Here is a 25,800-nt window from a genome sequence, read left to right on the forward strand (position 1 = left end):
TATTTTGGTGCTTAATTTGTAAAATCATAACCTAATTTGATGTTTAATAGGCTTTTCCTTAATCCTGCCTTATTATCCAAGATATTTGCTTATCCAAGGTTCTGCCAGCCCGTTTAGCTTGGATAAGTGAGACTCTACTGTACAACAAATACACAAATAAGGCAAACATTCAATGCCTTTTACACAATGATATACAATACACAGGACAAAGTAAAAGCCTTCCCCTTTTTCATCTCCGGTGTCTGGAGGCAGTACTCCACTCTGGCCATGAGGTGGTGCTCTTGTTCCATTTTTCCATGCCGAGGAGCCTGCTGTGTGTAGACATTTCCAAATGGTTTCTGGCATGTTGGCATGTCGGCATGTCTGCATGGGGCACCCTTTTACCTTCCTGCCGAGACGGTGCCTATTGATCTACTCGCATTGCATGCTTTCCTACTCCTAGGTTGGCAGAAGCTAGGGAGCTCACTCTGACTGCCAACCGTTGGGTCAGCAACTTTCTTGCAGCTAACAGGTTAACCCGCTGTACTACTATGGTCCCGTAGCATATACTTCAAAGGTCTGAACCACCTGTGTCTCCTCATATGTTCCAACTCTTTTAGTAGAGATTCGATTTGGCATCCTCTTCTCCACATTGTGAGCATCTTTGGGGTGACCTGCTTTCCCAACCGGCCAGTTATGTGAGCAGTTGGCACGGCTCTTGCCTTGCGCCAGGATGTTTCTGATGTGGGACCTCCTCGGGCAAGTTGCACAGAAGTGCACGGTGTTCCTGGAGGGATGTGTAGACACAGCTCTCCTCCTCATCATCCTCGTCCTCCTCGTCCTCGTCCTCCTCCGGCACCAGTCTAGACAAGGCAGCCTTGTGGGATTTGTTCCGGCGTAGGACGGATCTTGGCTTCAGAGCAAACGCTTTTGCAAAGAGGTCTCCAAGGGGGTCTTCAGAGAAGAGGGCCGGAGGATCCTTCTTGAAGGCTTCCAGCCTGAGATATCTTTGGAAGCAACGTGGCTTCGCACAGCAGAGCATCTTGCTTTGCTTCCATCCTGGAAGAGGTTGCTTGAAGAAAACGAGAAGTCACTTTCTGGTGGGGAATTCTTCTCCATCTAGACTAAATCCCAGCATTGGGGGCTCCATGGCCACCAGTCTCAAGGCTTGGATTGTCTTCTCCATCCTCGAGGCATGGAGGAGGAGGAGGAATCCTGGGCCAGAGAGTAGCCTTGAAAGGCATGTGTGTCTCTATGTGTCCTTGTTGTCAAGGACTCCCCTACCACATCAAGGAGACGGAGCACAACTTCACACTCTCGGAACGATGTGATCTTGGCCCACGAATGGGTTGCAATGCTGAATGTGCAACAAAACGTGAGAGGCCCAAGTCTAAGGGAAACAAAACTTGTTGGAGCGCAACCCAGTGTTTGTGCGAACCGGGGCTCCCTTTCCAAAGGCAGTCTGAAGGGACAGATGTCTTCAATACCAACGGGAGACCACAAGCGTTTGGGACCAAGCATCCAAGTGCCTGCCCCCCCCCCCCCCCCAGCGTCCCTTTTCTGGCTTCTCCCCTCGTTAGGCCAAGCGTGGAAATTCCTGAGACAGCTCATTATCCCAACGAGGCTCAATTTGGTCTTGGCCTGTGGCGGGAGAGGCATTTCCCCTTATAAACTGGCCTTTTATGGGAGCTGAGGTCTCGCGGCCACAGGGTTGGGGGGCCATGGGGCCTCTCCCTCAGAGGAGTGGCTGAGTCCTTTAAATAAATATATTATTATTATTATTATTAATAATAATAATAATAACAACAACAATAATAATAAGGAAAACGCAAACTGAAATCCAGTCTCTGACTAACACTGTCCGAATTTTTAGCACTGATATCAACATGGAGTTTGGCTTGGACAAATGTTCGACAGTGGCATTGAAGAAGGGAAAAATCATTGAAAGTGAGGGCATAAATATGCTTAATGGCCAAACAATAAAGTGTCACCAGCCAGAGGCCTATAAATATCTGGGCATATTACAGCTAGACAACATCAAGCATGAACATGTGAAGACTGTGGTCAGTAAAGAATACACACAAAGGGTCAGAAAAATTCTCAAAAGCAAGCTCAATGGAGGCAACACCATCAAGGCCATAAACACCTGGGCCATACCTGTCATAAGATATACTGCTGGCATTATAAACTGGACACAGGCGGAACTGGACAATTTGGACAGAAAAACAAGAAAACTCATGACCATTCATCATTCACTGCACCCTCGCAGTGATGTTGACCGGCTGTATCTGCCTAGAAGATCAGGGGGCAGATGACTCTTACAAGTAAAACAAGCAGTCAAAGAAGAAGAACATGCCCTGGCAGAATATGTAAAGCCAAGTGAAGAACCTGCTTTGATTGAAGTCAAAAATCAGAAACTCCTCAAAGCACAGCAGAGAAAAAACCAGTACAAGAAAACCGCACTACAAACTAGAGCTGACAGCTGGCACAACAAAACATTGCATGGAAAGTTCCTTGACAAAATTGAAGGAAAAGCTGATAAGGAGAAGAACTGGCTCTGGCTCACAAATGGGACCCTGAAGAAGGAGACAGAAGGCCTGATCCTTGCAGCCCAGGAGCAAGACATCAGAACAAAGGCAATAAATTAATAATAATAATAATAATAATAATAATAATAATAATAATAATAATAATAGAAGAAGACCTGGCTCTGGCTCACGAATGGGACCCTGAAGAAGGAGACAGAAGGCCTGATCCTTGCAGCCCAGGAGCAAGACATCAGGACAAAGGCAATCAAGGCCAAGATCGAAAAATCAGCTGATGACCCAAAATGCAGACTGTGCAAGGAAGCTGACAAAACCATGGATCATATCCTCAGCTGCTGTAAGAAAATCGCACAGACAGACTACAAACAGAGGCACAACTATGTGGCCCAAATGATTCATTGGAACCTATGCCTCAAGTACCACCTCCCAGCAGCAAAGAACTGGTGGGATCACAAACCTGCAAAAGTATTGGAAAATGAGCACGCAAAGATACTGTGGGACTTCCGAATCCAGACTGACAAAGTTCTGGAACACAACACACCAGACATCACAGTTGTGGAAAAGAACAAGGTTTGGATCATTGATGTTGCCATCCCAGGTGACAGTCGCATTGACGAAAAACAACAGGAAAAACTCAGCCGCTATCAGGACCTCAGGATTGAACTGCAAAGACTCTGGCAGAAACCAGTGCAGGTGGTCCCGATGGTGATGGGCACACTGGGTGCCGTGCCAAAAGATCTCAGCCGGCATTTGGAAACAATAGACATTGACAAAATCACGATCTGCCAACTGCAAAAGGCCACCCTACTGGGATCCGCACGCATCATCCGAAAATACATCACACAGTCCTAGACGCTTGGGAAGTGCTCGACTTGTGATTTTGTGATATGAAATCCGGCATATCTATCTTGTTTGCTGTGTCATATAATAAAATAATAATAATAATTATAATAGAGATTTTTCAGAGGTGTGTAGCTCTTGCATCACTGGTTCCTGGATATCCAAGCCTTGCAAAAGTTCCTCTTGTTTTTGATCAAAAGGCAGCATCTTTTCCTCTCGCTGCCATTTCTTTGCCGTGGTTGCTCCCCCGTTGAACTCCGGCCTGCTTTGTGCCTGGACCTGCTCCTAATTTGGGCTCATTGGAAACCGAATGCCAGGCTCCCTTTCTCCTTGCCTCTCTGTCTGTCTCTGGCATCCGTGCTTCCATTGCAGAGGCTTGAGCCCCTCAGATGTGGTGCAGCCGTGGGGGGCAACGAGGGGCTCCGCTTGCCGCAAGTGGCTTGCTTTGCTTTCTCCTTTCATCTCATTATGGCTTCAATGTGCTTTATATTGCCTTAGGAATGTGGGTTTCTTAAAAATAGGATTAGCTTTTTCCCCCCTCCCCCTTGGAAAAACTTTTGGAAACTTTGCTAGGTCTTGTTTTGAATTGTTTTAAAGCTGTTTTGGGTCTCCAGCCACACCAAACTCTAACTTCCCAGTGTAGATGCACCCTAACTTGGCACACATTGAACCGTCAGAAAGCGAAGGTGGTATTATTATTATTATTATTATTATTATTATTATTATTATTATTACCCCGCTTTTTCTCTCCACAAGGAGACTCACAGTGGCATTATAAAAATGTCATCATCATCATAATCATCATCATAATCATCATCATTTATTTACAGTCCCGAATAGGACTCAGAGCGGATTACAGAACACACACACAGCAAGCATTCAATGCAGTTATACAATCAACAAGGACAGACAATACACAAAGAGAAGTAAAGGCATTCCCCATCTTTTTCCATTTCTGGCATCTTGGAGGCTATGCTTGACTCTGGCCACAGGGGGTGCTGTCGCTCCATCTTCCATTCTGAGGAGCTTAATAGTAATAATAAGAATAATAATAACAGCCACAACTTTATTTTTATATATCTCTCCCATCTCCCAATCGATGTCGTTAAGGGCGCCTTTATTACCTCTTTGCTAAAAGCAGCACCTATTTATCTACTCGCATTTCTGCTTCCGATTTGCTAGGTGGGCAGGTGAGCAATGAATTAAATATCATTGCTATTAAATAAAACTCAGTTAAAATCCATACAAACCACAGCAGCTTAAAAGCCAAGCAAAAAGTTGGCAGTTCAAGCCCAGGTTGGGGTGAGCACCCGCTATCAGTCCCAGCTCCCTGCCCACCTAGCAGATTGAAAACAGAAAGGTGAGTAGATAAATAGGTACCGCTTTAAGTGGGTAGGTAATAAAAGGCACCCATAAGGGCATGATGGCGGTTTGATTGGGAGGATGTCTTAAGGATGACAAAGTTCCTCGACATGGAAGATAGAGCGACAGCACCCCCAGTGGCTGGAGTCGAGCACAGCATCCAGATGCTGGAAATGGGAAAGATGGGAAAGCCTTTACCTCTGTTTATGTATTGTCTGTCCTTAACTGTATAACAGCATTGAATGTTTGCTATATGTATATGTGTTCTGTAATCTGCCCTGAGTCCCCTCGGGGAGATAGAGTGGAATATAAATAAAGTATATCATTATTAATAATATTAATATTATTAATAATAATATTCTGCTTTAATAGTCAGCCACAGACCTGGACAATTTTGGAGTGTTTCAGAATTCCCAATAAGGAAAACCTCAATGAATGGATCTGATTATATGTTTTTAAATTTATACATTGTAATTTTATATTGTATTTAATAGTCTTAATTGACTTTATGTATTGTTCGATTTTGTGTAGGCATTGAATTGTTGCCATTGTTGTAAGCTGCCCTGAGTCCCTTCGGGTGAGAAGGGCGGGATATTAATGCTGGAAATAAATAAATATTTCATTTGACGTTGCTTATAGCCCACCTTTTATCCCTGTGCTGGCTCCCCATCTACACAACCCTTATAATGCAAATTGAACTGGATTATATGACAGTGTAGATTCATGTAAGACAGTTCAGTGAAGTTAAACAGCATTATATGAGTCTAAACTGACCGTATAACGCAGTTTCCAATTGCAGTGTATCAGTGTAGATGGGGCTCCAGCAGACACAAAATATCCGTTGGTGACTTATGTTGCACATTGGCTACGCTGTCCATATTGAGATACCATATTGATGTCCCATCATGGTTTCTGGGGTGTTTTTTAGTGGTGGTTTCCCATGACATGAGTTCCTGCTTGCCTGTATGTTTGGGGTGTTTCCTTTTATGCCATTTGTATTTAACCTTTGCTTTTGCCATTGAACGTTGGCGTTTCCTTTGTCTCTAACCCAACACTAACTCATCATTTTAATTTGTAGCCTGCCGACGGCTTGACCGGCTCCGCTTTCATTAACAACCAAACTTCTTGGGCCGATCTCCATGTAGGTATTGCTTCATTTTCTCACCTAAAGACTTACATATATGTATTTGCATTGGTTGTATTTGCTGCAAGGATAACCTCAGATTATACTTTGATGGGGTTTGCTTCACCTGGCTTGAAAACAGCCCAAGTGAAAGGAATCTCGTAGGAGTCTCACTGGACCACACAGAGGCTGAATGGCCATCTGTCAGGAGTGCTTTGATTGTGCCTCCCTGTGTAAAGAATTTATAACGACTGCCAGCAATTTGTAAAGGACTATGAACGACTAACACCAATTTGGAAAGATGCAACCACCAAAGACTCAGGGAGGAGACCTTTTACTTTAAAGGGTAGCGTAACTAGGTTTAGAATATATGCGATAGAGGCTTAGATGTTGGAAGAACAATAACAAGTTTATTCAGGCACAAGCTTAGTGGTTACAATTTTGTTTCTCACTTAGAGGTATTCTTATTAACAGTTACAATACTAGAATGAGATGAATCAACTCTCTAAAGTATCACTTCTTTTACTTAAAGTGTTTAAAACTTCTTCTTCTGCTACTTTTAAACCATTACTTCAATGGAACTCTGCGAGTCCAGCTGGGATTGGTTCCCAAAGTCTGAAACTTGGACTATCCAGTGACTTCAAACCACAGTTACCCCTGTGATATACTATCACACATTCTCTGTGCCTTTCCAGGACACAGACTCCATTAAATAAGTCACCAAACTTATTGAAAACCGACTCAAAATGAACAATTGAGTCTCCTTGATCCCATCAACCTGGAATCAATCTTCCCTGTGCCTCATAAGAGTACAGACTGACTTTCATTTTTAAACTCTGCACTTCTTCAACTAAACGGCAGTTGGCTCCCCCTACTTCTCCAGGGCAACCAGTCTCTGAGTGCTGAGATGCAATAACTGTAATACTTACCCCTTTAAAACATAAACACACAATTAAACATAACATCTGTAAACCAACATTCGTACTTCATCACACCCTGCCTGGCAGAAGGCGTTGAGCCGGGTGGCTGTTGTGGTCTCTTCCAACTTTATGGTCCTAGAATTCTATGTCAACATGTGAATGGCTGCCATGCTCAATGTATGCCTGCATGTCATAGAGTTGGAAGGGTCCCCCAGAGGCCATCCAGTCCAATCCCATTCTGCTCGATACTCCTTTCAAGAGGCCCCTGGGGTCTCTTCCAGCTCTAGGATTCAATAATTCTCAGAGCCCTGGAGACTGGGACTGGGAGCCATGGGTTCAAATCACAGGAAAGAGAGGAGATTCCACTGAACATTAGGAAGAACTTCCTGACTGTAAGAAGAGCTGTTCAGCAGTGGAACTCTCTGCCTCAGAGGCTTTTAAACAGAGGCTGGATGGCCATCTGTTGGGGTTGTTTTGATTGTGCTTTTCCTGCATGGCACAAACAGGTTGGAATAGATGGCCTTTGGGGTCTTCCAATTCCATGATTCTATCAACTCCATGATCCTAAGGCCCATGTCCTCTGCATCCATCCTGTGGTCAGTTCTGCCTCTGTGCTTCCATGGCTCTAGGGTTCTAAAGCTGATGTCCTCGGCATCCCTTGTTCCATACCAAGTCTGTGGTTTTGTGGTCCTAAAGTGGAGGTCCTTTGCATCCTGCTGTCAATTCTGACCCTGTGGTTTTATAATTCTAAGGCCCAGGTCCTCTGTGTTCTCTGGTTCTAAGACCCAGGTCCTCTGCACCCTGTGGCCAATTCTGACTGTGTTTCTATGGTTCTAAGGCCCAGGTCTTCTGCATTCTGAGTTCTTCGTTTCTAAGGTCCAGGTCCTCTAGAACCTGTGGTCAGTTATGACTCTGGTTTTAAGGTCCAGCTCCTCTTCATCCCATGGTCAATTCTGACTGTGGTTCTAAGCTTCTAAGGTCCAGGACCCCTCCATCATGTGGTCAATTCCAACTGTGGTTCTAAAGCTCAGATCCCCTCCATCCCATGATCAATTCTGACTGTGGTTCTAAGCTTCTAAGGTCCAGGCCCCCTCCATCCTGCGGTCAATTCCAACTGTGGTTCTGAAGCCCAGATCCCCTCCATCCCATGATCAATTCTGACTCTGGGCTCTATCCTTCTAAGGCCCAGGTCCTCTCCATCCTTTCGTTAATTTTGACTGTGATTCTATGGTTCTAAGGCCCAGGTTCTCTGTGTTCTCTAGTTCTAAGATCCAGGTCCTCTGCATCTTGTGGTCAATTCTGATTCTGGTTCTAAGGCCCAGTTCTTCTGCATTCTGAGTTATCTGTTTCTAAGGTCCAGATCCTCTGCATCCTATGGTCAATTCTGACTGTGGTTTTATTTTGAGTATGTTTCTATGGTTCTAAGGCCGAGTTTTCCTGCAGTCCCTGTTCTAAGGCTTAGGTCCTCTGCATCCCATGGTCAATTCTGATGGTGTGGTTCTATGTTTCTAAGGCCAGGTCCTCTGTCTTCTTTGCTTCTAAGGTCCAGACCCTCTGCATCCTATAGTCAACTCTGACTGTGGTTCTATGGTTCTAAGATTTAGATCCTCTGCACCCTGTGTTCAATTCTGACTGTGGTTCTATGCTTCTAAGGCTCAGTTCCTCTGTGTTCTCTGGTTCTAAGGTCCAAGCCTCTGCACCCTTTGATCAATTTTGACTTTAGTTCTATTCTTCTAAGTCCCAGGTCCTCTATGTTCTCTAGTTCTAAGGTCCAGATGTTCTACACCCTGTGGTCAATTCTGACTCTGTAGTTCTCTGGTTCTAAGACCTAGATCTTCTGCATTCTGGGTTCTCTGGTTCTCAGGCCCAGGTCCTTTGTATCCTGTGGCCAATTCTGATGGTGATGTTCTATGGTTTTAAGCCCAGGTGCTCTGTGTTCTCTGGTTCGAAGGCCCAGGCCATCTGCTTTCTATGGTCAACTTGGACTGTAATTCTATGCTCCTAAGGCCCAGGTCCTCTCCATCCAGTGGTCAATTCTGACTGTGATTCTATTGTTCTAAGGCCCAGGTCCTTTGTGTTCTCTGGTTCTAAGGTCCAAGCCTTTGCATCCTTTGATCAATTTTGACTGTAGATCTATTCTTCTAAGTCCCAGGTCCTCTGTGTTCTCTAGTTCTAAGGTCCAGATGTTCTACACCCAGTGGTCAATTCTGACTCTGTAGTTCTCTGGTTCTAAGGCCTAGATCTTTTGCATTTTGGGTTCTCTGGTTCTCAGGCCCAGGTCCTTTGTATCCTGTGGTCAATTCTGATGGTGATGTTCTATGGTTTTAAGGCCAGGTGCTCTGTGTTCTCTGGTTTGAAGGCCCAGACCTTCTGCATCCAGTGGTCAATTCTGACTGTGATTCTATTGTTCTAAGGCCCAGGTCCTCTGTATTCTCTGGTTCTAAGGTTGGGTCCTCTGCACCCTTTGGTCAATTTTGAATATGGTTCTAAGACCCAGGTCCTCTGCATTTTATGGTCAATTCTAATTGTGGTTCTATGGTTCTTTTGCATCCTGAGTTCTCTGGTTCGAAGGCCCAGACCTTCTGCATCCAGTGGTCAATGCTGACTGTGGTCCTAAGGTTCCAAGTCCCAGGTCCTTTGGGTTCTCTCATTCTAAGATCTAGGCCCTCTGCATTCTGTGGTCAACTCTGATTGTGGTTCTATGCTTCTAAGGCCCAGATCATCTCCATCTTGTGGTCAATTCTGACCACAAGTTCTGCTTTTCTAAGGCCCAGGTCCTCTGTATTATCTGGTTCTAAGGTCAGGTTCTCTGCACCTTTGGTCAATTTTGAGTATGGTTCTATTGTTCTAAGGCCCAGGTCCTCTGCATTTTATGGTCAATTCTCATTGTGGTTCTATGGTTCTTCTGCATCCTGAGTTCTCTGGTTCGAAGGCCCAGACCTTCTGCATCCAGTGGTCAACGCTGACTGTGGTCCTAAGGTTCCAAGTCCCAGGTCCTTTGGGTTCTCTCATTCTAAGATCTAGGCCCTCTGCATCCAGTGGTCAACGCTGACTGTGGTCCTAAGGTTCCAAGTCCCAGGTCCTTTGGGTTCTCTCATTCTAAGATCTAGGCCCTCTGCATCCAGTGGTCAACGCTGACTGTGGTCCTAAGGTTCCAAGTCCCAGGTCCTTTGGGTTCTCTCATTCTAAGATCTAGGCCCTCTGCATCCAGTGGTCAACGCTGACTGTGGTTCTAAGGTTCCAAGTCCCAGGTCCTTTGGGTTCTCTCATTCTAAGATCTAGGCCCTCTGCATCCAGTGGTCAACGCTGACTGTGGTCCTAAGGTTCCAAGTCCCAGGTCCTTTGGGTTCTCTCATTCTAAGATCTAGGCCCTCTGTATCCAGTGGTCAACGCTGACTGTGGTCCTAAGGTTCCAAGTCCCAGGTCCTTTGGGTTCTCTCATTCTAAGATCTAGGCCCTCTGCATCCAGTGGTCAACGCTGACTGTGGTTCTAAGGTTCCAAGTCCCAGGTCCTTTGGGTTCTCTCATTCTAAGATCTAGGCCCTCTGCATCCAGTGGTCAACGCTGACTGTGGTCCTAAGGTTCCAAGTCCCAGGTCCTTTGGGTTCTCTCATTCTAAGATCTAGGCCCTCTGCATCCAGTGGTCAACGCTGACTGTGGTCCTAAGGTTCCAAGTCCCAGGTCCTTTGGGTTCTCTCATTCTAAGATCTAGGCCCTCTGCATCCAGTGGTCAACTCTGATTGTGGTTCTAAGGTTCCAAGGCCCAAGGACTATGTGCCCTGCAGCCGGCGGTTCCTTTGTGGGTCCCAAAGCCCTGGGAGGTGGCCCTTCCTTGGCCACTGTGTCCCAGATGTGGGCCTGGCTGGGTCCATGGGGGGTGCCACAGGAATGCCCTCCTGGCATGGCTTCCCTCGCGGCCCCGGAGCCGGGTATCGGCTGTCAGGCGGCGGCATCTGGAGCCACTTGAGCCGGGTGGCTCTTCCAGGGAAGGGAAACCGGAGAGGCCGCCGCTGCCGCCGCCGCCACCGTGAACTATGCGCCGCTCGCTCCTCCGAAGGGAGGCTCCTTGCAAGCGCAGCAAATCACCAATTACCCCAAATAGTTTGCAGATTGCGGCTCTGGCTGGGCTCGCATGTGCTAACTTGTCGCTTAATGGCTTATTTGTATCAGATACGGCCGGGTGGGAGGCAGAGAAAGCTCTGGTTCAGCGTTATATTAAATTAAAGGCAGCGCACGCACACAAGCGCATGGGTTTCCATCAGCCCGCTGGAGCTGGAGGGATCTTTATTTGTGGCATCTTACTCAGCTCTAGGAAAATCGGAGGTCCTTCCAAGTGTCACCAAAGACTCTTTGGAATCGAGAGCCTTCATTTCACTCCCTTCCTTTGCCTCCTTTGCAAAAAGGGATCCATGCTCACCATATTTTGGGCATGCCTGGCATAGATGCATTCCTTATTGTGCTTCCTGTGCTATTGTTGCAACACAAAGGTGCATTGATCGTATTTGGCATCTTCCTCAACCATGAGCTGAGCTTGGAAACATTCCCTTTTAGGGATTGCAAGCCCCAGTATCCCCCAAAGCCTAGCCATTTCCTTCCTGGCTGGGGAATTATGGGCACTACAGTCCCAAAAGTAGCTTCCCTGAGCCTTGAAATGTCTCCTTTAATGCTTCGATGTTTCCATTTGGACGCAGACCCATTTGCCTCCTTCCCAAGTCACATTCCAGACACTGTGTTGTCGAAGGCTTTCATGGCTGGAATCACTGGATTGCCGTGAGTCTTTTGGGCTGTCTGGCCATGTTCCAGAAGCATTCTCTCCTGACATTTCGCCCACATCTGTGGCAGGCATCCTCAGAGGTTGTGACGTCTGTTCTTTCTCCCACCTTGGACCTTCCACAGATATATACACCCCACTTGTCTATTTCCCAATATATCTCACAACTTCTGAGGATGCCTGCCACAGATGTGGGTGAAACATCAGGAGAGAATGCTTCTAGAACATGGCCAGACAGCCCAGAAAATGCACAACAACCCAATTCCAGGCACTTTTCCTGGCATTTGGCTTTTTTGTAAAAGTCTCACAAGAATGAGCCAAGTTACAAAGCAAGAGCCTTATGACCCGCAGAAGATGCTCGGGGTCAATCCTCACGTGTCATAAGGCGTTTTCTTTGTAACTTGGCTCATTCTTGATTTCTGGAACTCAAAAAAGGCCTTGCGGAAAGTGTTCCGGAGATGAAATGTGCTCAGTGTTTTTGGAGCAAGGAAGACGACTGGAGAAACTCATTGTTTCTTGACTCAAAAGATACCCATCTGCCGGCTGGCACTTCAGTGCCATAAACCTATGAGATTATTGGGGTGGATCTACAAAGAGATATTATTTATTTGCTTGGGATGTTTCCTGTGTTACAGTTTGCCCCTTTGCCTTCGTTCCAACCAACTCCCGAATAATTAAGTATTGAGAAGCATCAGAGCGCATAAAGTAGCATCAGTGTGCAGAAACGGGCACCTGGTACTCCATTCTGTTGCATGCCTTGGTTAAGCAAAGCAACACAACATTTTATCTCTATTGTAAATGTAGCATGTAAGTGCTTGCAGTGCATCGATGAGCATCAAGGCACATGGATGAGCATGGATGTACATTGCATAGGAAAGTACATTCATAAGATTTCCTTAGTTTTGCAGGGTCCTTCCTCTGGAATATCACCAGATCCTCCAATGCAGATCTATGGTCAATTTCCACCACAATCTGACCACAGGCTTACACTGGAGGACCTCGCGATGCCTTGAGAAGAGTTCTCTCTAGGTCTTCCTGTGCAAATCTATGCTCAATCACTCTATTATTTATTTATTTATTTACAGCATTTATATTCCGCCCTTCTTTCTCACCCCGAAGGGGACTCAGGGCGGATCACATTACACATATAGGCAAACATTCAATGCCTTTTCAACATAGAACAAAGACAAACAAACATAGGCTCCGAGCGGGCCTCGAACTCATGACCTCCTGGTCAGAGTGATTCATTGCAGTTAATTGCAGCTGGCTTACTCTCCTGCCTGCGCCACAGCACGGGCCTCTAGGAGTCTCTCTAGATCTCCAGCATGGATCTATGCTCTGTTTCCACCACAAGTTCACTGCAGAATCGAACAAGTTCGAGATGCCTAGCAAAGTCTAGAAAGAACGAATCAATCTGATCTGAGAATAATCTAATCCGCCAAAGCTGAGAAAAGTCCCCTCTACGAATCTCTAGGTCTTCCTGTGCAAATCTATGCTCAATCTCTCTAGGAATCTTTGCAGATCTCCAGCATGAATCTATGCTCAGTTTCCACCACTAAAGAGTCGAACAAGTTCGAGATGCCTAGCAAAGTCTAGAAAGAACGAATCAATCTGATCTGAGAATAATCTAATCCGCCAGAGCTGAGAAAAGTCCCCTCTACGAATCTCTAGGTCTTCCTGTGCAAATCTATGCTCAATCTCTCTAGGAATCTTTGCAGATCTCCAGCATGAATCTATGCTCAGTTTCCACCACTAAAGAGTCAAACAAGTTAGAAATGCCTAGCAAAGTCTAGAAAGAACGAATCAATCTGATCTGAGAATAATCTAATCCGCCAGAGCTGAGAAAAGTCCCCTCTACGAATCTCTAGGTCTTCCTGTGCAAATCTATGCTCAATCTCTCTAGGAATCTTTGCAGATCTCCAGCATGAATCTATGCTCAGTTTCCACCACTAAAGAGTCAAACAAGTTAGAAATGCCTAGCAAAGTCTAGAAAGAACGAATCAATCTGATCTGAGAATAATCTAATCCGCCAGAGCTGAGAAAAGTTCCCTCTACGAATCTCTAGGTCTTCCTGTGCAAATCTATGCTCAATCTCTCTAGGAATCTTTGCAGATCTCCAGCATGAATCTATGCTCAGTTTCCACCACTAAAGAGTCGAACAAGTTCGAGATGCCTAGCAAAGTCTAGAAAGAACAAATCAATCTGATCTGAGAATAATCTAATCCGCCAGAGCTGAGAAAAGTTCCCTCTACGAATCTCTAGGTCTTCCTGTGCAAATCTATGCTCAATCTCTCTAGGAATCTTTGCAGATCTCCAGCATGAATCTATGCTCAGTTTCCACCACTAAAGAGTCAAACAAGTTCGAGATGCCTAGCAAAGTCTAGAAAGAACGAATCAATCTGATCTGAGAATAATCTAATCCGCCAGAGCTGAGAAAAGTCCCCTCTACGAATCTCTAGGTCTTCCTGTGCAAATCTATGCTCAATCTCTCTAGGAATCTTTGCAGATCTCCAGCATGAATCTATGCTCAGTTTCCACCACTAAAGAGTCAAACAAGTTCGAGATGACTAACAAAGTCTAGAAAGAACGAATCAATCTGATCTGAGAATAATCTAATCTGCCAGAGCTGAGAAAAGTCCCCTCTACGAATCTCTAGGTCTTCCTGTGCAAATCTATGCTCAATCTCTCTAGGAATCTTTGCAGATCTCCAGCATGAATCTATGCTCAGTTTCCACCACTAAAGAGTCAAACAAGTTAGAAATGCCTAGCAAAGTCTAGAAAGAATGAATCAATCTGATCTGAGAGTAACCAAATCTGCCAGAGTTGAACCCCAAAGTGTGTGTGGGAGGTGTTGTCGAAGGCTTTCATGGCCGGGATCACAGGGTTGTTGTATGTCTTTCGGGCTGTGTGGCCATGTTCCAGAAGTATTCTCTCCTGACGTTTCGCCCACATCTATGGCAGGCATCCTCAGAGGTTGTGAGGTATGGATAAACTAAGTAAGGAAAGGAAAGAATATATATCTGTGTATAGTCCAAGGTGTGGCAAGAGTTCTTTGTTCCTGGGATCCAGCATTAATGTTTCAGTTGATCACCCTAATTAGCATTGGAAAGGTTTTGTCCCTTGCCTGAGGGCATCCTTTGTTCAGTCAAATCCCACAAGTGTTTCTCTAGTTGCTTTCGAAAGTATGGGTGATGCTTGCCTACCTTTCTAAACGTGACTTTCTTATAGGAGGAAGAATGCATTGACTGGTGGAGCAAGTTCTATGCTTCCACGGGGCAGCGGGAGAAATGTGGCTCCTACCTGGAGAAGGGCTTCGACACCCTGAAGGTAAGAAGAATCCCATTGCATTGGGCCAAGGCAGTTCAAGCAAGGTCAAACTGAATTAGTTCTGAAGTGCAGATGCATCCGAAAAGGGTTGGTTCCCAGATCCCAGGGGTCCTCTTCTCCAATCCTTGTCAGGAACAAGGGAAGAATCTCAGGGTGAGAGCACTGCCTTGAAAGAGCCCCCCCCTCTCTATATAAATGTAATGTGTGTAATTCCCATGGGGTAAACAACAAAACCACTGGACCAAATCACACCAAATTTGGCCACAAAAGGCATAGTCATCCAATCTATGTCTTTTCATCAAAAACCCTATAGAATTAAGTCCAAATTACAGAAAACCCCCTAAAACCAAAAATTACTAACCACGCATGCGCAGAGGTGACGTTAGCCACGTGGGTGAGGCTTTAATGGCCACTGTGCACTGACAGCGAGGCATAGATTGGGTTCCAGCAAAATGAACAAAACCTGGCAGCCAGCATTAAAAAAACTTCAATCTGGACAGTAAAAAAAACTTCAATCTGGACAGTAAATAAAGATCAACACTCTGAAAATAAGAGTATTCCAGACATGAAACAACCAGAGCCAGCTAACACCTCCCAACAAAGGATTCCCCCAGGGAGGAAAGAACCACGCTTTGAAGCTGCAAGGCCATTCAGTGCTAATCAAGGTGACTAATTACAACATTGATACTTGCCTTCACAAACAAAAATTCACTTAGGATGACGCCACAGCAACACGTGGCCGGGCACAGCTTTATATATACAGTAGAGTCTCACTTATCCAACACTCGCTTATCCAACGTTCTGGATTATCCAATGCATTTTTGTAGTCAATGTTTTCAATACATCGTGATATTTTGGTGCTAAATTCGTAAATACAGTAATTACTACATAGCATTACTGTGTACTGAACTACTTTTTCTGTCAAATTTGTTGTATAACATAATGTTTTGGTGCTTAATTTGTAAAATCATAACCTAATTTGATGTTTAATAGGCTTTTCCTTAATCTCTCCTTATTATCCAACATATTTGCTTATCCAACATTCTGCCGGCCCGTTTATGTTGGATAAGTGAGACTCTACTGTGTATATATATACACACACACACACACACACACACACACACACACACATGTCCTTGTTGTTTATTATTTCAACTGTGGTGAACTCTTTCAGTATTGTGTTTAGTGGCTTCACTGGGGTCTCCTCTCCTCTAACATTTGTTTAATTTAATTTAATTTAATTTAATTATATGCTGCCTTTCTCCCCAAATGGGATCCACAAGGTCTCAGGTGTTGGCTTCCAAATAGCAAGCCCTGGACGAATCCTGACCCGGCAACCAATGTGATTGGCAACTAACTACAAGACTTCTGTAGGTACATCTACACTGCAGGATGAGTGCAGTTTGACAATACTTGAAATGCTATGGTCCAATACTATGGAATCCTGGGAGATTCCAAGGCATTGGGCATTTCACCTTATCTATCCAAGTGCAGTCAAACCACATTCGTTATAGAGTGCAGATGCACCTCCAGTGAAGAATATTAGATAGAAAGGGTAGCATTGAATCTATGTGAAAATACAGTGTTATTGGACATGTGATCATACACATGTCCAAGCTGTGGCGCAGGTGGGAGAGCAAGCCAGCTGCAACCAGCTGCAATTAATCACTCTGACCAGGAGGTCATGAGTTCGAGGCCGGCTCAGAGCCTATGTTTGTTTTGTCTTTGTTCTATGTTAAGGCATTGAATGTTTGCCTATATGTGTAATGTGATCTGCCCTGAGTCCCCTTCGGGGTGAGAAAGAAGGGCGGAATATAAATGCTGTAAATATATAATAAATAAATAAATAAATAAATACACCTGTGGAATGACTGAGAAAATCACAATGAAATACCTAAAGGGCATGCAGCATTGGCAGAGTCATGATCATGTCAGGTTTATGACAAGAGGTTGTCTCAGTCATTTGTCCCTTACTGATGACAAGTTAGCAGGTGGTTATAAAAGAGAGATGAAATCCTCATTTTTCCCTCTCTTTCCCGTCTGAATCTGGTCGTGAATATCTCTCTGTCCCTGAGAATTGTTTGGAAATTTATAAGTCACTTCCCGAACCTGTCCAGCAACAAAGGAATCTCCCAACTTGCCCGATCTAGAGTATGGGTAAGAGAAAGGCAAGACTCTCCGTATTTATATTTCTCCCCTTTCCTCGAACACAGGTCTATGAGACGGAGCTGGAGAACGTGGAAGGCTTTGAGGGCCTCTCCGACTTCTGCCACACCTTCAAGCTCTTCCGGGGCAAGACGCAGGGCGACAGCGAAGACCCCACCGTCGTTGGGGAGTTCAAGGTTGGCCACTGACAGGTCAGGTTCTGCAGACTATAAATGCAGCGTGACACCGCTTGAATGGCCAAGGCACAATGCTATGGAGGCCTACGACTCCCAGGATCCCATAGCATTGAGCCCAAGCGGTCCAAGTGGCATCGCACCATGTTTATACTCTGCAGACCAGATTCACCCTCTCTGTTGGGGCAGGGCTCTGGGGGTGGACAAGCTGGGTCCAAAGAAGGGTCAACGGTTTGGACACCGAGACCTTGTGACACCCCTGCTGCGAGAGCACTGGAAACCAATACACCGAGGCCAATAAACAGTCTAATATCTTTATTAAGAAATTAAGAAATTAAAACCAAAACAAGTAGAAAGTATAGTCCATCAATAGACCTTTCAGGAAAGGTCAAATATAGTCCAGTAGTATTTTGTCCAATATATAATATTAGAGTTTAAAGTTTGTAATCCAAAAACCGAAATGCACTCAAACTTCCAAGTCTTTCACTAGAGTTCAAAGCAAGTCCAAAGGCAAGAAATTGAAGACAAGGCTGGATACACGGCACGACAAGACAAGACTGGATTCACGGCAAGACAAGTCAAGGAACACGGCTTGGCAAGGCATGACAAGGCTGGAAGGCAGTGGACTTAAACGCAGTCCACACTTGGCTGGAAGCGAAGTTAATCCTCCAAACTGACACGTTGACTCCGCGCTGGCTAGCCAGCGCACAGAACTTTTAAGGAACTTCAAATCTCTTCACAGAGCAGGTGTCCAAATGCTCTTTTCCCTTGGGAAAAGAGCTAAAACAACATCTTCACCAGATGCGATCCTCCCCGAGAGTTCTCAGGGGAAAATAGGTTAATCAGCAGATTCCCTTGCTGCTAATCGCGCGCTTCGTCTTTGTCCAGCTTTCTCCTGTCTGTTCGTTTGCACAAACATTCTCCTATCAAAGGGAGGAGAGCTGGGAAGAGAAGACTCCGTTCCAAGGTCCTTTTTAATGAGCACTGAACTGGAATTGTCAATAGGGTACATCTGGAACGGGGCAGAGTCTTGCTGAATTGGCACTAAACCTGTTTCCTCATCGCTGTTGTCCACAATGGAGTCAGGTTCACGGCCCAAGGGTCCATGGGACATCACAGACCTATGAGGAACGGCTTAAGGAGCGGGGGATGTTTAGCCTGGAGAAAAGAAGGCTGAGAGAAAGGGACAGGAGAGCCGTGTTGAAATATTGGGGAGGTGGTCCCATTGAGGAGGAGGAAGGGGCAAGGCTTGTTTTCTGCTGCTCCAGTGACTGGGACGCAAGGGAGCCATGGATTCAATTCTCAAGGAAAGAGATTGCACTTAAACATTAGGAAGAACTCCCTAAGAGTAAGAGCTGTGGGGATTTCTAAAGAGACACCATGATGTAATGGGTTGACTGGAAAGGCATCTGCCGACAGCTGATTGGCTGAGCTAGCCAGGAGCCAGGATTCCGATTGGCTGCTGTCTCTAGCTTGGTGCTGAGACAAATGGTTTTAACTGCCACTTTCATCTCGGAGGGTGAAGAGAGCGCTGACTGGAAACAGTCAGGAAGGAAATGGCTGCCAACTCTCCGAAGCCTTATCTATATATATAAATGAGTGATGGCATCACGGCGACCCACAAAACAACAAAACTACAGGCCCCCCAACCTCAAAATTTGACAACACAACCCATCATTCATGCCTCTAGGTTGATACAACAAAAAGAAAAGAAAAATAAAGTCCTACTTAGAGGGAGAGGAGTAATTGTTTTTATCCAATTGCTGCCAGTTAGAAGGCTAAGCTCCGCCCACTTGATCTAGCAACCCACTCAGCCCAGTGTTAATAAAAGAATAAAAAATAAAAACAAATAAGACAATAAAAAATAATAAAAAACACTAAAAAATTAATACAATAAAATACTATAATAACAAAATAACTAAAAATAATATAAGAAAGTAATAAAATATAATGAATAAAAAAGATAAGTTACAATAAAATTAATTAAAAATGTACAAATAATGTCAAATAAAAATTCCACAACAACTTTTAACCAATACCACCACCACTTTGCCACAGCAACGCGTGGCTGGGCACAGCTAGTTATTTATAATGCAAATGAGGCATATTTAAAGACTGTTTAAAGGGACTGTTTTTTCCCTCTGTTCTCTGAATTCAGAGAAACTGCTGTACATGTTGTTGCCCCGTTTGATCTTTTAAATTGAAGTAAAATCACTGTTACTTGTTGCACTAGCCTGAGTAACACATTATTATACTGCAGGGTATATTTTGACTCAGAAACTGTGGTAATGCTTCTATTTATTTATATTTGCAACCCCTAACAAGACCTGTTTGACAGAGGGATCTGTTACTTCCTGGGAGTCCAGTGGAGTCTCCTTCCTTCTCCGGAGGCCTTTAAGCAGAAAAAAGGAAGCCTTTACCTCTATCTGCATTTCATTGTTCTAGGCATTGAATGCTTGCCTTTGTGCTTGTGTATGCTGGAATCTGCTCTGCGTCCCCTCGGGGAGATAGGGCGGAATACAAATAAAGCATTATTTATTTATTTATTTATTTTATTTACAGTATTTATATTCCGCCCTTCTTTCTCACCCCGAAGGGAACTCAGGGCGGATTACAATGAACACATATATGGCAAACATTCAATGCCAACAGACAAACAACATACATTAGACAGACTCAGAGGCATTTAACATTTTTTTCCAGCTTCACGATTCCGGCCACAGGGGGAGCTGTTGCTTCACTGTCCACTGGCGGCTGTACTTCCTCATTCCTTTCCTCGTGTTTTGCTGGCAGTTTTTATGATGTTGTAAATTATTTAAATTAGCCTCCCGCATAAAGCGTACCTAAATTTCCCTACTTGACAGCTGCAACTGTCTTTTGGGGCTGCATAGGTCAACAGCAAGCCGGGCTATTTAATGGTCGGGGGCTTAACCCAACCCGGGCTTCGAACTCATGACCTCTTGGTCAGTAGTGATTTATTGCAGCTGGTTACTAGCCAGCTGCGCCACAGCCCGGCCCTATTATTATTATGATTCCCGTTGCCTGCGTCCTCAGTGCGCCCATGTTCCTTCCCCGCAGGGCTCCTTCCGCATCTATGCGCTCCCGGACGACCCCTCGGTGCCGCTCCCTCCGCGCCAGTTCCACCAGCTCCCGGCCAGAGGACCCCAGGAGTGCCTCCTCCGCGTCTACGTCGTGCGCGCCTTTGACCTCCAGCCCAAAGACCCCAACGGAAAGGTGACGCCTGCGCATCCGGAACTCAAAACTCTGCCTTTGCAAGACTGGTCTGGGACTCTTCCCTGCCTGGTGTAGAACTAATGCTATGGGATCCCGGGAGTTGCACTTTTGCAAGATCTTCAGTTGCAGAAGGGTGGTCGTGCCTCACCAAACTACAATTCCCAGGACTCCATAGCATTGAGCCATAGGCAGTTTAAAGTGGCATCCAACTGCTTTGATTCTGCAATGTAGACCAGACGCTGCACAACTTGGCAGTAAGTAGGGGTCCAAATTAAAATAGTCTATATTTCTCCCGTCCCCGAATCACTTTCCGATATCCCATCTACACTGCTGTATAATGTAGTTTGGAACTACATTACCTTGTCAGTGTGTAGACCCATATCATGCAGTATGAACTGCATTGAACTGCATTAAATGAGTCCGCACTGTCCATATAATGCAGTTTCAGGCCCAAGTAAAGGTATACAGTAGAGTCTCACTTATCCAAGCTAAACAGGCCGGCAGAAGCTTGGATAAGCGAATATGTTGGATAATAAGGAGGGATTAAGGAAAAGCCTATTAAACATCAAATTAGGTTATGATTTTACAAATTAAGCACCAAAACTTCATGTTATACAACAAATTTGACAGAAAAAGTAGTTCAATACGCAGTAATGTTATGTTGTAATTACTGTATTTACGAATTTAGCACCAAAATATCACGATATATTGAAAACATTGACTACAAAAATAGCTTGGATAATCCAGAAGCTTGGATAAGCGAGGCTTGGATAAGTGAGACTCTACTGTACTTAAGCCACAAGGAGAGGTGGGTTATTATGTTGTCGAAGGTTTTCATGGCCAGAAACACAGGGTTTTTGTGTGTTTTCCGGGCTGTTTGGCCATGTTCCAGAAGCATTCTCTCCTGACGTTTCGTCCACATCTATGGCAGGCATCCTCAATATACCTCACAACCTCTGAGGATGCCTGCCATAGATGTGGGCGAAACGTCAGGAGAGAATGCTTCTGGAACATGGCCATGCAGCCCGGAAAACACACAACAACCCTATTATTATTATTATTATTATTATTATTATTATTATTATTATTATACATAAATCACAGTCATACTTGTCACTCATGGCCTTGAGTCCTTACATTGCGGGGAACTTGTGATAATAATACAGTAAATATCTGAATAAATGAAATAGATTCCCCTCCTGAAGCCAGGCAGCTTATGGGCAAAGGGAAGATGTCAACGGTAGAAGTGAAGCATAACAATAACACAACACAACAACAACAACAACAACAATCCCTGTTTGCTTCATGCCCAATCTCTGCCATTGTTCCATGAATAGGGGCAATGGCAGAGATTGGGCATGAAGCAGGCAAGGATTACTATTGTGATGATGATGATGATCTGGATGAGGACGATGATGCAGTGATGATTAATTCCTTTCTCCTCTGCAGTGCGACCCTTACGTCAAGATTTCGGTGGGGAAGAAGTCCATCAACGACCAGGACAACTACATCCCATGCACCTTGGAGCCCGTCTTTGGAAAGTGAGCATTCATGTGCGGCGCATGGAGCTGGGTCTCTTCTTCCTCCTGGAGAGAAGCAGCCTTTCGGGTCTATTCAGCATCTTTATCCATGATTTGGGTGATGATGATGATGATGATGATAGAATAAAAAAACAAGCTAGTTGAATGTGCAGATGGGACCAAATGAGGAGGGATAGCTAATGCCACAGAGGACAGGATCGGGATCCAAAGAGGACCTCTACAGATTAGAGAGCTGGTTGAACAAACAACATGAACTTGCAACAGGGAGAAATGTATAGTAGCCTGGCTGTTGTTGCCTGGAGGCACCCTCTATTTGAGCCATGTTAACAGGGGAATTCCAGGCAGCAACCAATCAAGTGCCAGTGAACATCTCCCAAACAGAGGGTACCTCCAGGCAACAGAGGCCAGGCTACCTCTATGCAGATACCCTCACTGATTAACTTTTCAGCTGCAAGGCTACTCAATGCTATTCAAGCTTGCTCATTGCAACATTCACACTTGGGCTCTTCCTCCCACCCTGAATTATTATTCCGCATGTACATTATATACACTCCACTTGCCTCATTTCCAACACACCTCTGAGGATGCCAGCCACAGATGCAGGTGAAACGTCAGGAGAGAATGCTATTGGAACATTGGCTGCTGTTGAGACTGATGCCTCCCTTCCTCGTTGTCTCTCTCTTTCTCTCTGCAGGATGTTTGAGCTGAGCTGCACCTTGCCCTTGGAGAAGGACCTGAAGGTCACCCTCTACGACTACGACCTGCTCTCCAAGGACGAGAAGATCGGCGAGACCACCATCGACCTCGAGAACCGCTTCCTCTCCAGATTCGGGGCCCGCTGCGGCCTTCCACAGACCTACTGCGTGTGAGAAAAACTATAACTTCCTTTCTCCTTATCAGCTTTTCCTTCAATTTTGTCAAGGAACTGTCCATGCAATGCTTTGTTGTGCCAGCTGTCAGCTCTAGTTTGTAGTGCAGTTTTCTTGTACTTTTTTTGTGTGTCAGGAGCAACTTGAGTCACTTCTTGTACTGATTCTTTACTTTCAGGGACAGAGGAAAAAGTGCCTTGCTGTCCTCCAGGGATGCATCTATGGAGGGATATGAGGGCATTGATCTCCAAATAGGAATCCTGAAATGTCCTCTCAATCCTAATTTGTTGCCACCTTCTCCAAATTGGATCTCTCTTTATATGATGAGTTTGCTTATTTTTCCTTGGTTGCCTAAACCACAGTATATCTCATAAAGGCTCAGCTGAAGTTTTAAGTAATCGCAAGGTTGGAAATTTGTAAACTGAAAATTTATGTTGAGGATTAACGCCAAAGCCCTTTGAAACTGGAGTTTTCTTAGGATGGATCTGCACCGCCATATTATGCTGTTTCAGAATGCAGATTGATTGTATTGAAGTGGATTATATGAGTCTACACTGCCATTGTTGTTACTGTTGTTGTTATCTTTATTTGGAGACTCGAGGTGGCTTATTATCCACCCTAGGCAAGTTCAAAAAGTGCAGTACAAAAGTTTAAAAGCAATTAAAAGGCAATTAGATAGTAGCAGTATAGAGTATATACCAGGCATGGGCAAACTTGGGCCCTCCAGGTGTTTTGGATTTCAACTCCCACAATTCCTAAAAGCCTACTGGCTGTACTTAGCCTTGTCTCGCCTTCAAAACAACAGCAGAACAGCTAGCCTTAATTACAGGAGTCAAGCACACACTCAGTTTCCTAATGCAATCCGAGACAGGAGTCAAGCACACACTCAACTTTTTAATGCAATCTAAGATAAGGCTTATCTAAAGCAATGGAGCAAAGCTGACTTCTTGCTTCCTCACTTCTTCGGGACCCTTGTTAGAAGTCAACTCTTTGAACAAGTGATATTCACAAGCATTCATGTAATGGCACACAGGTAACTCAGCTGTTAGGATGAAGAACCATGTCTTTGAACTGCCAAGGACAAAAATATATTTGGCTAGCATAGAATGCAGGTTAGCAAATATATACATTAAAAATAAATAGTGAGAGGCTTGGGAGGTTGCTATTTCCAAGAGCAAGTGCATGGCAGCCCATGGCAGCCATTGGGCAGGTGCTCCTTCTGCACAGACCCTGCCAAGCTGCGTGTGGATGCGAAATGCACTTGGAAACCTATTAGCACAATACGCCTAAGGTTTCTTTTGTTTTTCTGTCCGCAGCTCTGGTCCGAACCAGTGGAGAGACCAGCGGCGGCCCACCCAGCTGCTCCAGGCCTTGGCCTTCCAACGCAACTGCAAATCTCCCGTTTACAAGCAGAATTGGATCAGCTTCGGAGAGCAAATCTACACCCTCTCGGATTTGGGTACAAAGATCCTTTACTGCTTCATTGTGTTTTACGTCATCTGAAGCCCTCTCAGAAATGGGTGGCTGTGAGTTTTTCGGGCAGTTCGGCTATGTTCCAGCAGCATTCTCTCCCAACGTTTTGCCTGAATCTATGGCTGGTGCCTTTTGCTGGAAGAGCACCTTGGTTTTCTCCATGTCCTTTGAGAAGCCAAGCTTTTCGTAGGCTTCTGCAAAGGAGTTGAGAGTGGCTTGTAGGTCTTCTTCTGATGGGCCATGCTTCACCTCGTTCATCCTCATGTATTACAGATTGATGATGATAAATGAAATCTTTTATGTGTGCTTGCTCTCCAGAGTCACCCGCAGATCAATAACATGCCACTCAGCTTTGCAGAACAAAAATACAGGAACTTTACTAATTCCAAGAGATCAAAAAAAAAGTAGTACAGTAGAGTCTCACTTATCCAACATAAACGGGCTGGCAGAACGTTGGATAAGCGAATATCTTGGATAATAAGGAGGGATTAAGGAAAAGCCTATTAAACATCAAATTAGGTTATGATTTTACAAATTAAGCACCAAAACATCATGTTATACAACAAATTTGACAGAAAAAGTAGTTCAATACGCAGTAAGGTTATGTTGTAATTACTGTATTTACTAATTTAGCACCAAAATATCATGATAAATTGAAAAAATTGACTACAAAAATGCATTGGATAATCCAGAACATTGGATAAGCGAGTGTTGGATAAGTGAGACTCTACTGTATTTACAATGGGCCCTTTGATCACTTACAGAAGTCCACAGTCGTAAATAGTCTTTTCTCAGTCCACAAATCTGCTTCAGAGAAGAATACAGTCCTTGTTCTTCTCTGTCTTTTCTCAGCAGCAAACAGGCCTCAATAATAGCAAGGCCTCTCTGAGTATGTACTTATTTATTTACAGTATTTATAGTCCGCCTTTCTCACCCTGAAGGGGACTCAGGGCGGATCACATTGCACATATAAGGCAAACAATCAATGCCATAACATAGAACAGAGGCAGAGACAGACGCAGGCATGGGCTGGCCTCGAACTCATGACCTCTTGGTCAGAGTGATTTGTTGCAGCTGGCTGCTAACCAGCTGTGCCACAGCCCGGCCCACAGCTCTCTTCACCAGCAGTACTCAGTCAGCACCGAAAAACTTGTTGAAACTGCTTGTGCAGCAGCAGAACAGAAACAGTATCAAATCAATCCCCAGGTTCAACCAATTTGGCTTCATGCACTTTATTTTCCAGTTAACCCACACAGCACAGTGCCTTTGCAAACCAGGACATCATGCACTAAGACAGAGAAAGAGAAACCATATTTCCCTGCAGCAGGGCATTCCGGTGTGTCAAAGCACCATGTCTGAATGAGGATGGGAACATTTGCCAGCCTCCTCTCCTTGGCTGCGCATGGCACTTGCAGCCGTGTGTATTTGAAGCCTTTGGCCACCAGAGAGAGACCTTCTCACACCGACCGAGGGCTT

General features: G+C 44.8%; 1 protein-coding gene across 8 annotated transcripts in view; it reads left to right on the forward strand.

Moving 5' to 3' along the window:
- Positions 1 to 25,800, forward strand: part of dysf (dysferlin) — a 312,999-nt gene that overhangs the window by 224,428 nt on the left and 62,771 nt on the right. For 5 of the 8 annotated variants that reach the window (XM_062983273.1, XM_062983274.1, XM_062983267.1 and 2 more), the window contains 7 exons: positions 5,806 to 5,868; positions 14,770 to 14,868; positions 17,082 to 17,210; positions 20,286 to 20,441; positions 21,891 to 21,982; positions 22,677 to 22,847; positions 24,168 to 24,310. In XM_062983273.1, coding sequence (XP_062839343.1) covers positions 5,806 to 5,868; positions 14,770 to 14,868; positions 17,082 to 17,210; positions 20,286 to 20,441; positions 21,891 to 21,982; positions 22,677 to 22,847; positions 24,168 to 24,310 — 853 coding nt within the window. The remainder of the gene's footprint in view (positions 1 to 5,805; positions 5,869 to 14,769; positions 14,869 to 17,081; positions 17,211 to 20,285; positions 20,442 to 21,890; positions 21,983 to 22,676; positions 22,848 to 24,167; positions 24,311 to 25,800) is intronic. The other 3 variants (XM_062983275.1, XM_062983269.1, XM_062983270.1) reach the window with 1 other exon arrangement.

Source organism: Anolis carolinensis, chromosome 5 (assembly GCF_035594765.1).
Source record: "Anolis carolinensis isolate JA03-04 chromosome 5, rAnoCar3.1.pri, whole genome shotgun sequence".
In the NCBI taxonomy this organism is placed as follows: domain Eukaryota; kingdom Metazoa; phylum Chordata; class Lepidosauria; order Squamata; family Dactyloidae; genus Anolis; species Anolis carolinensis.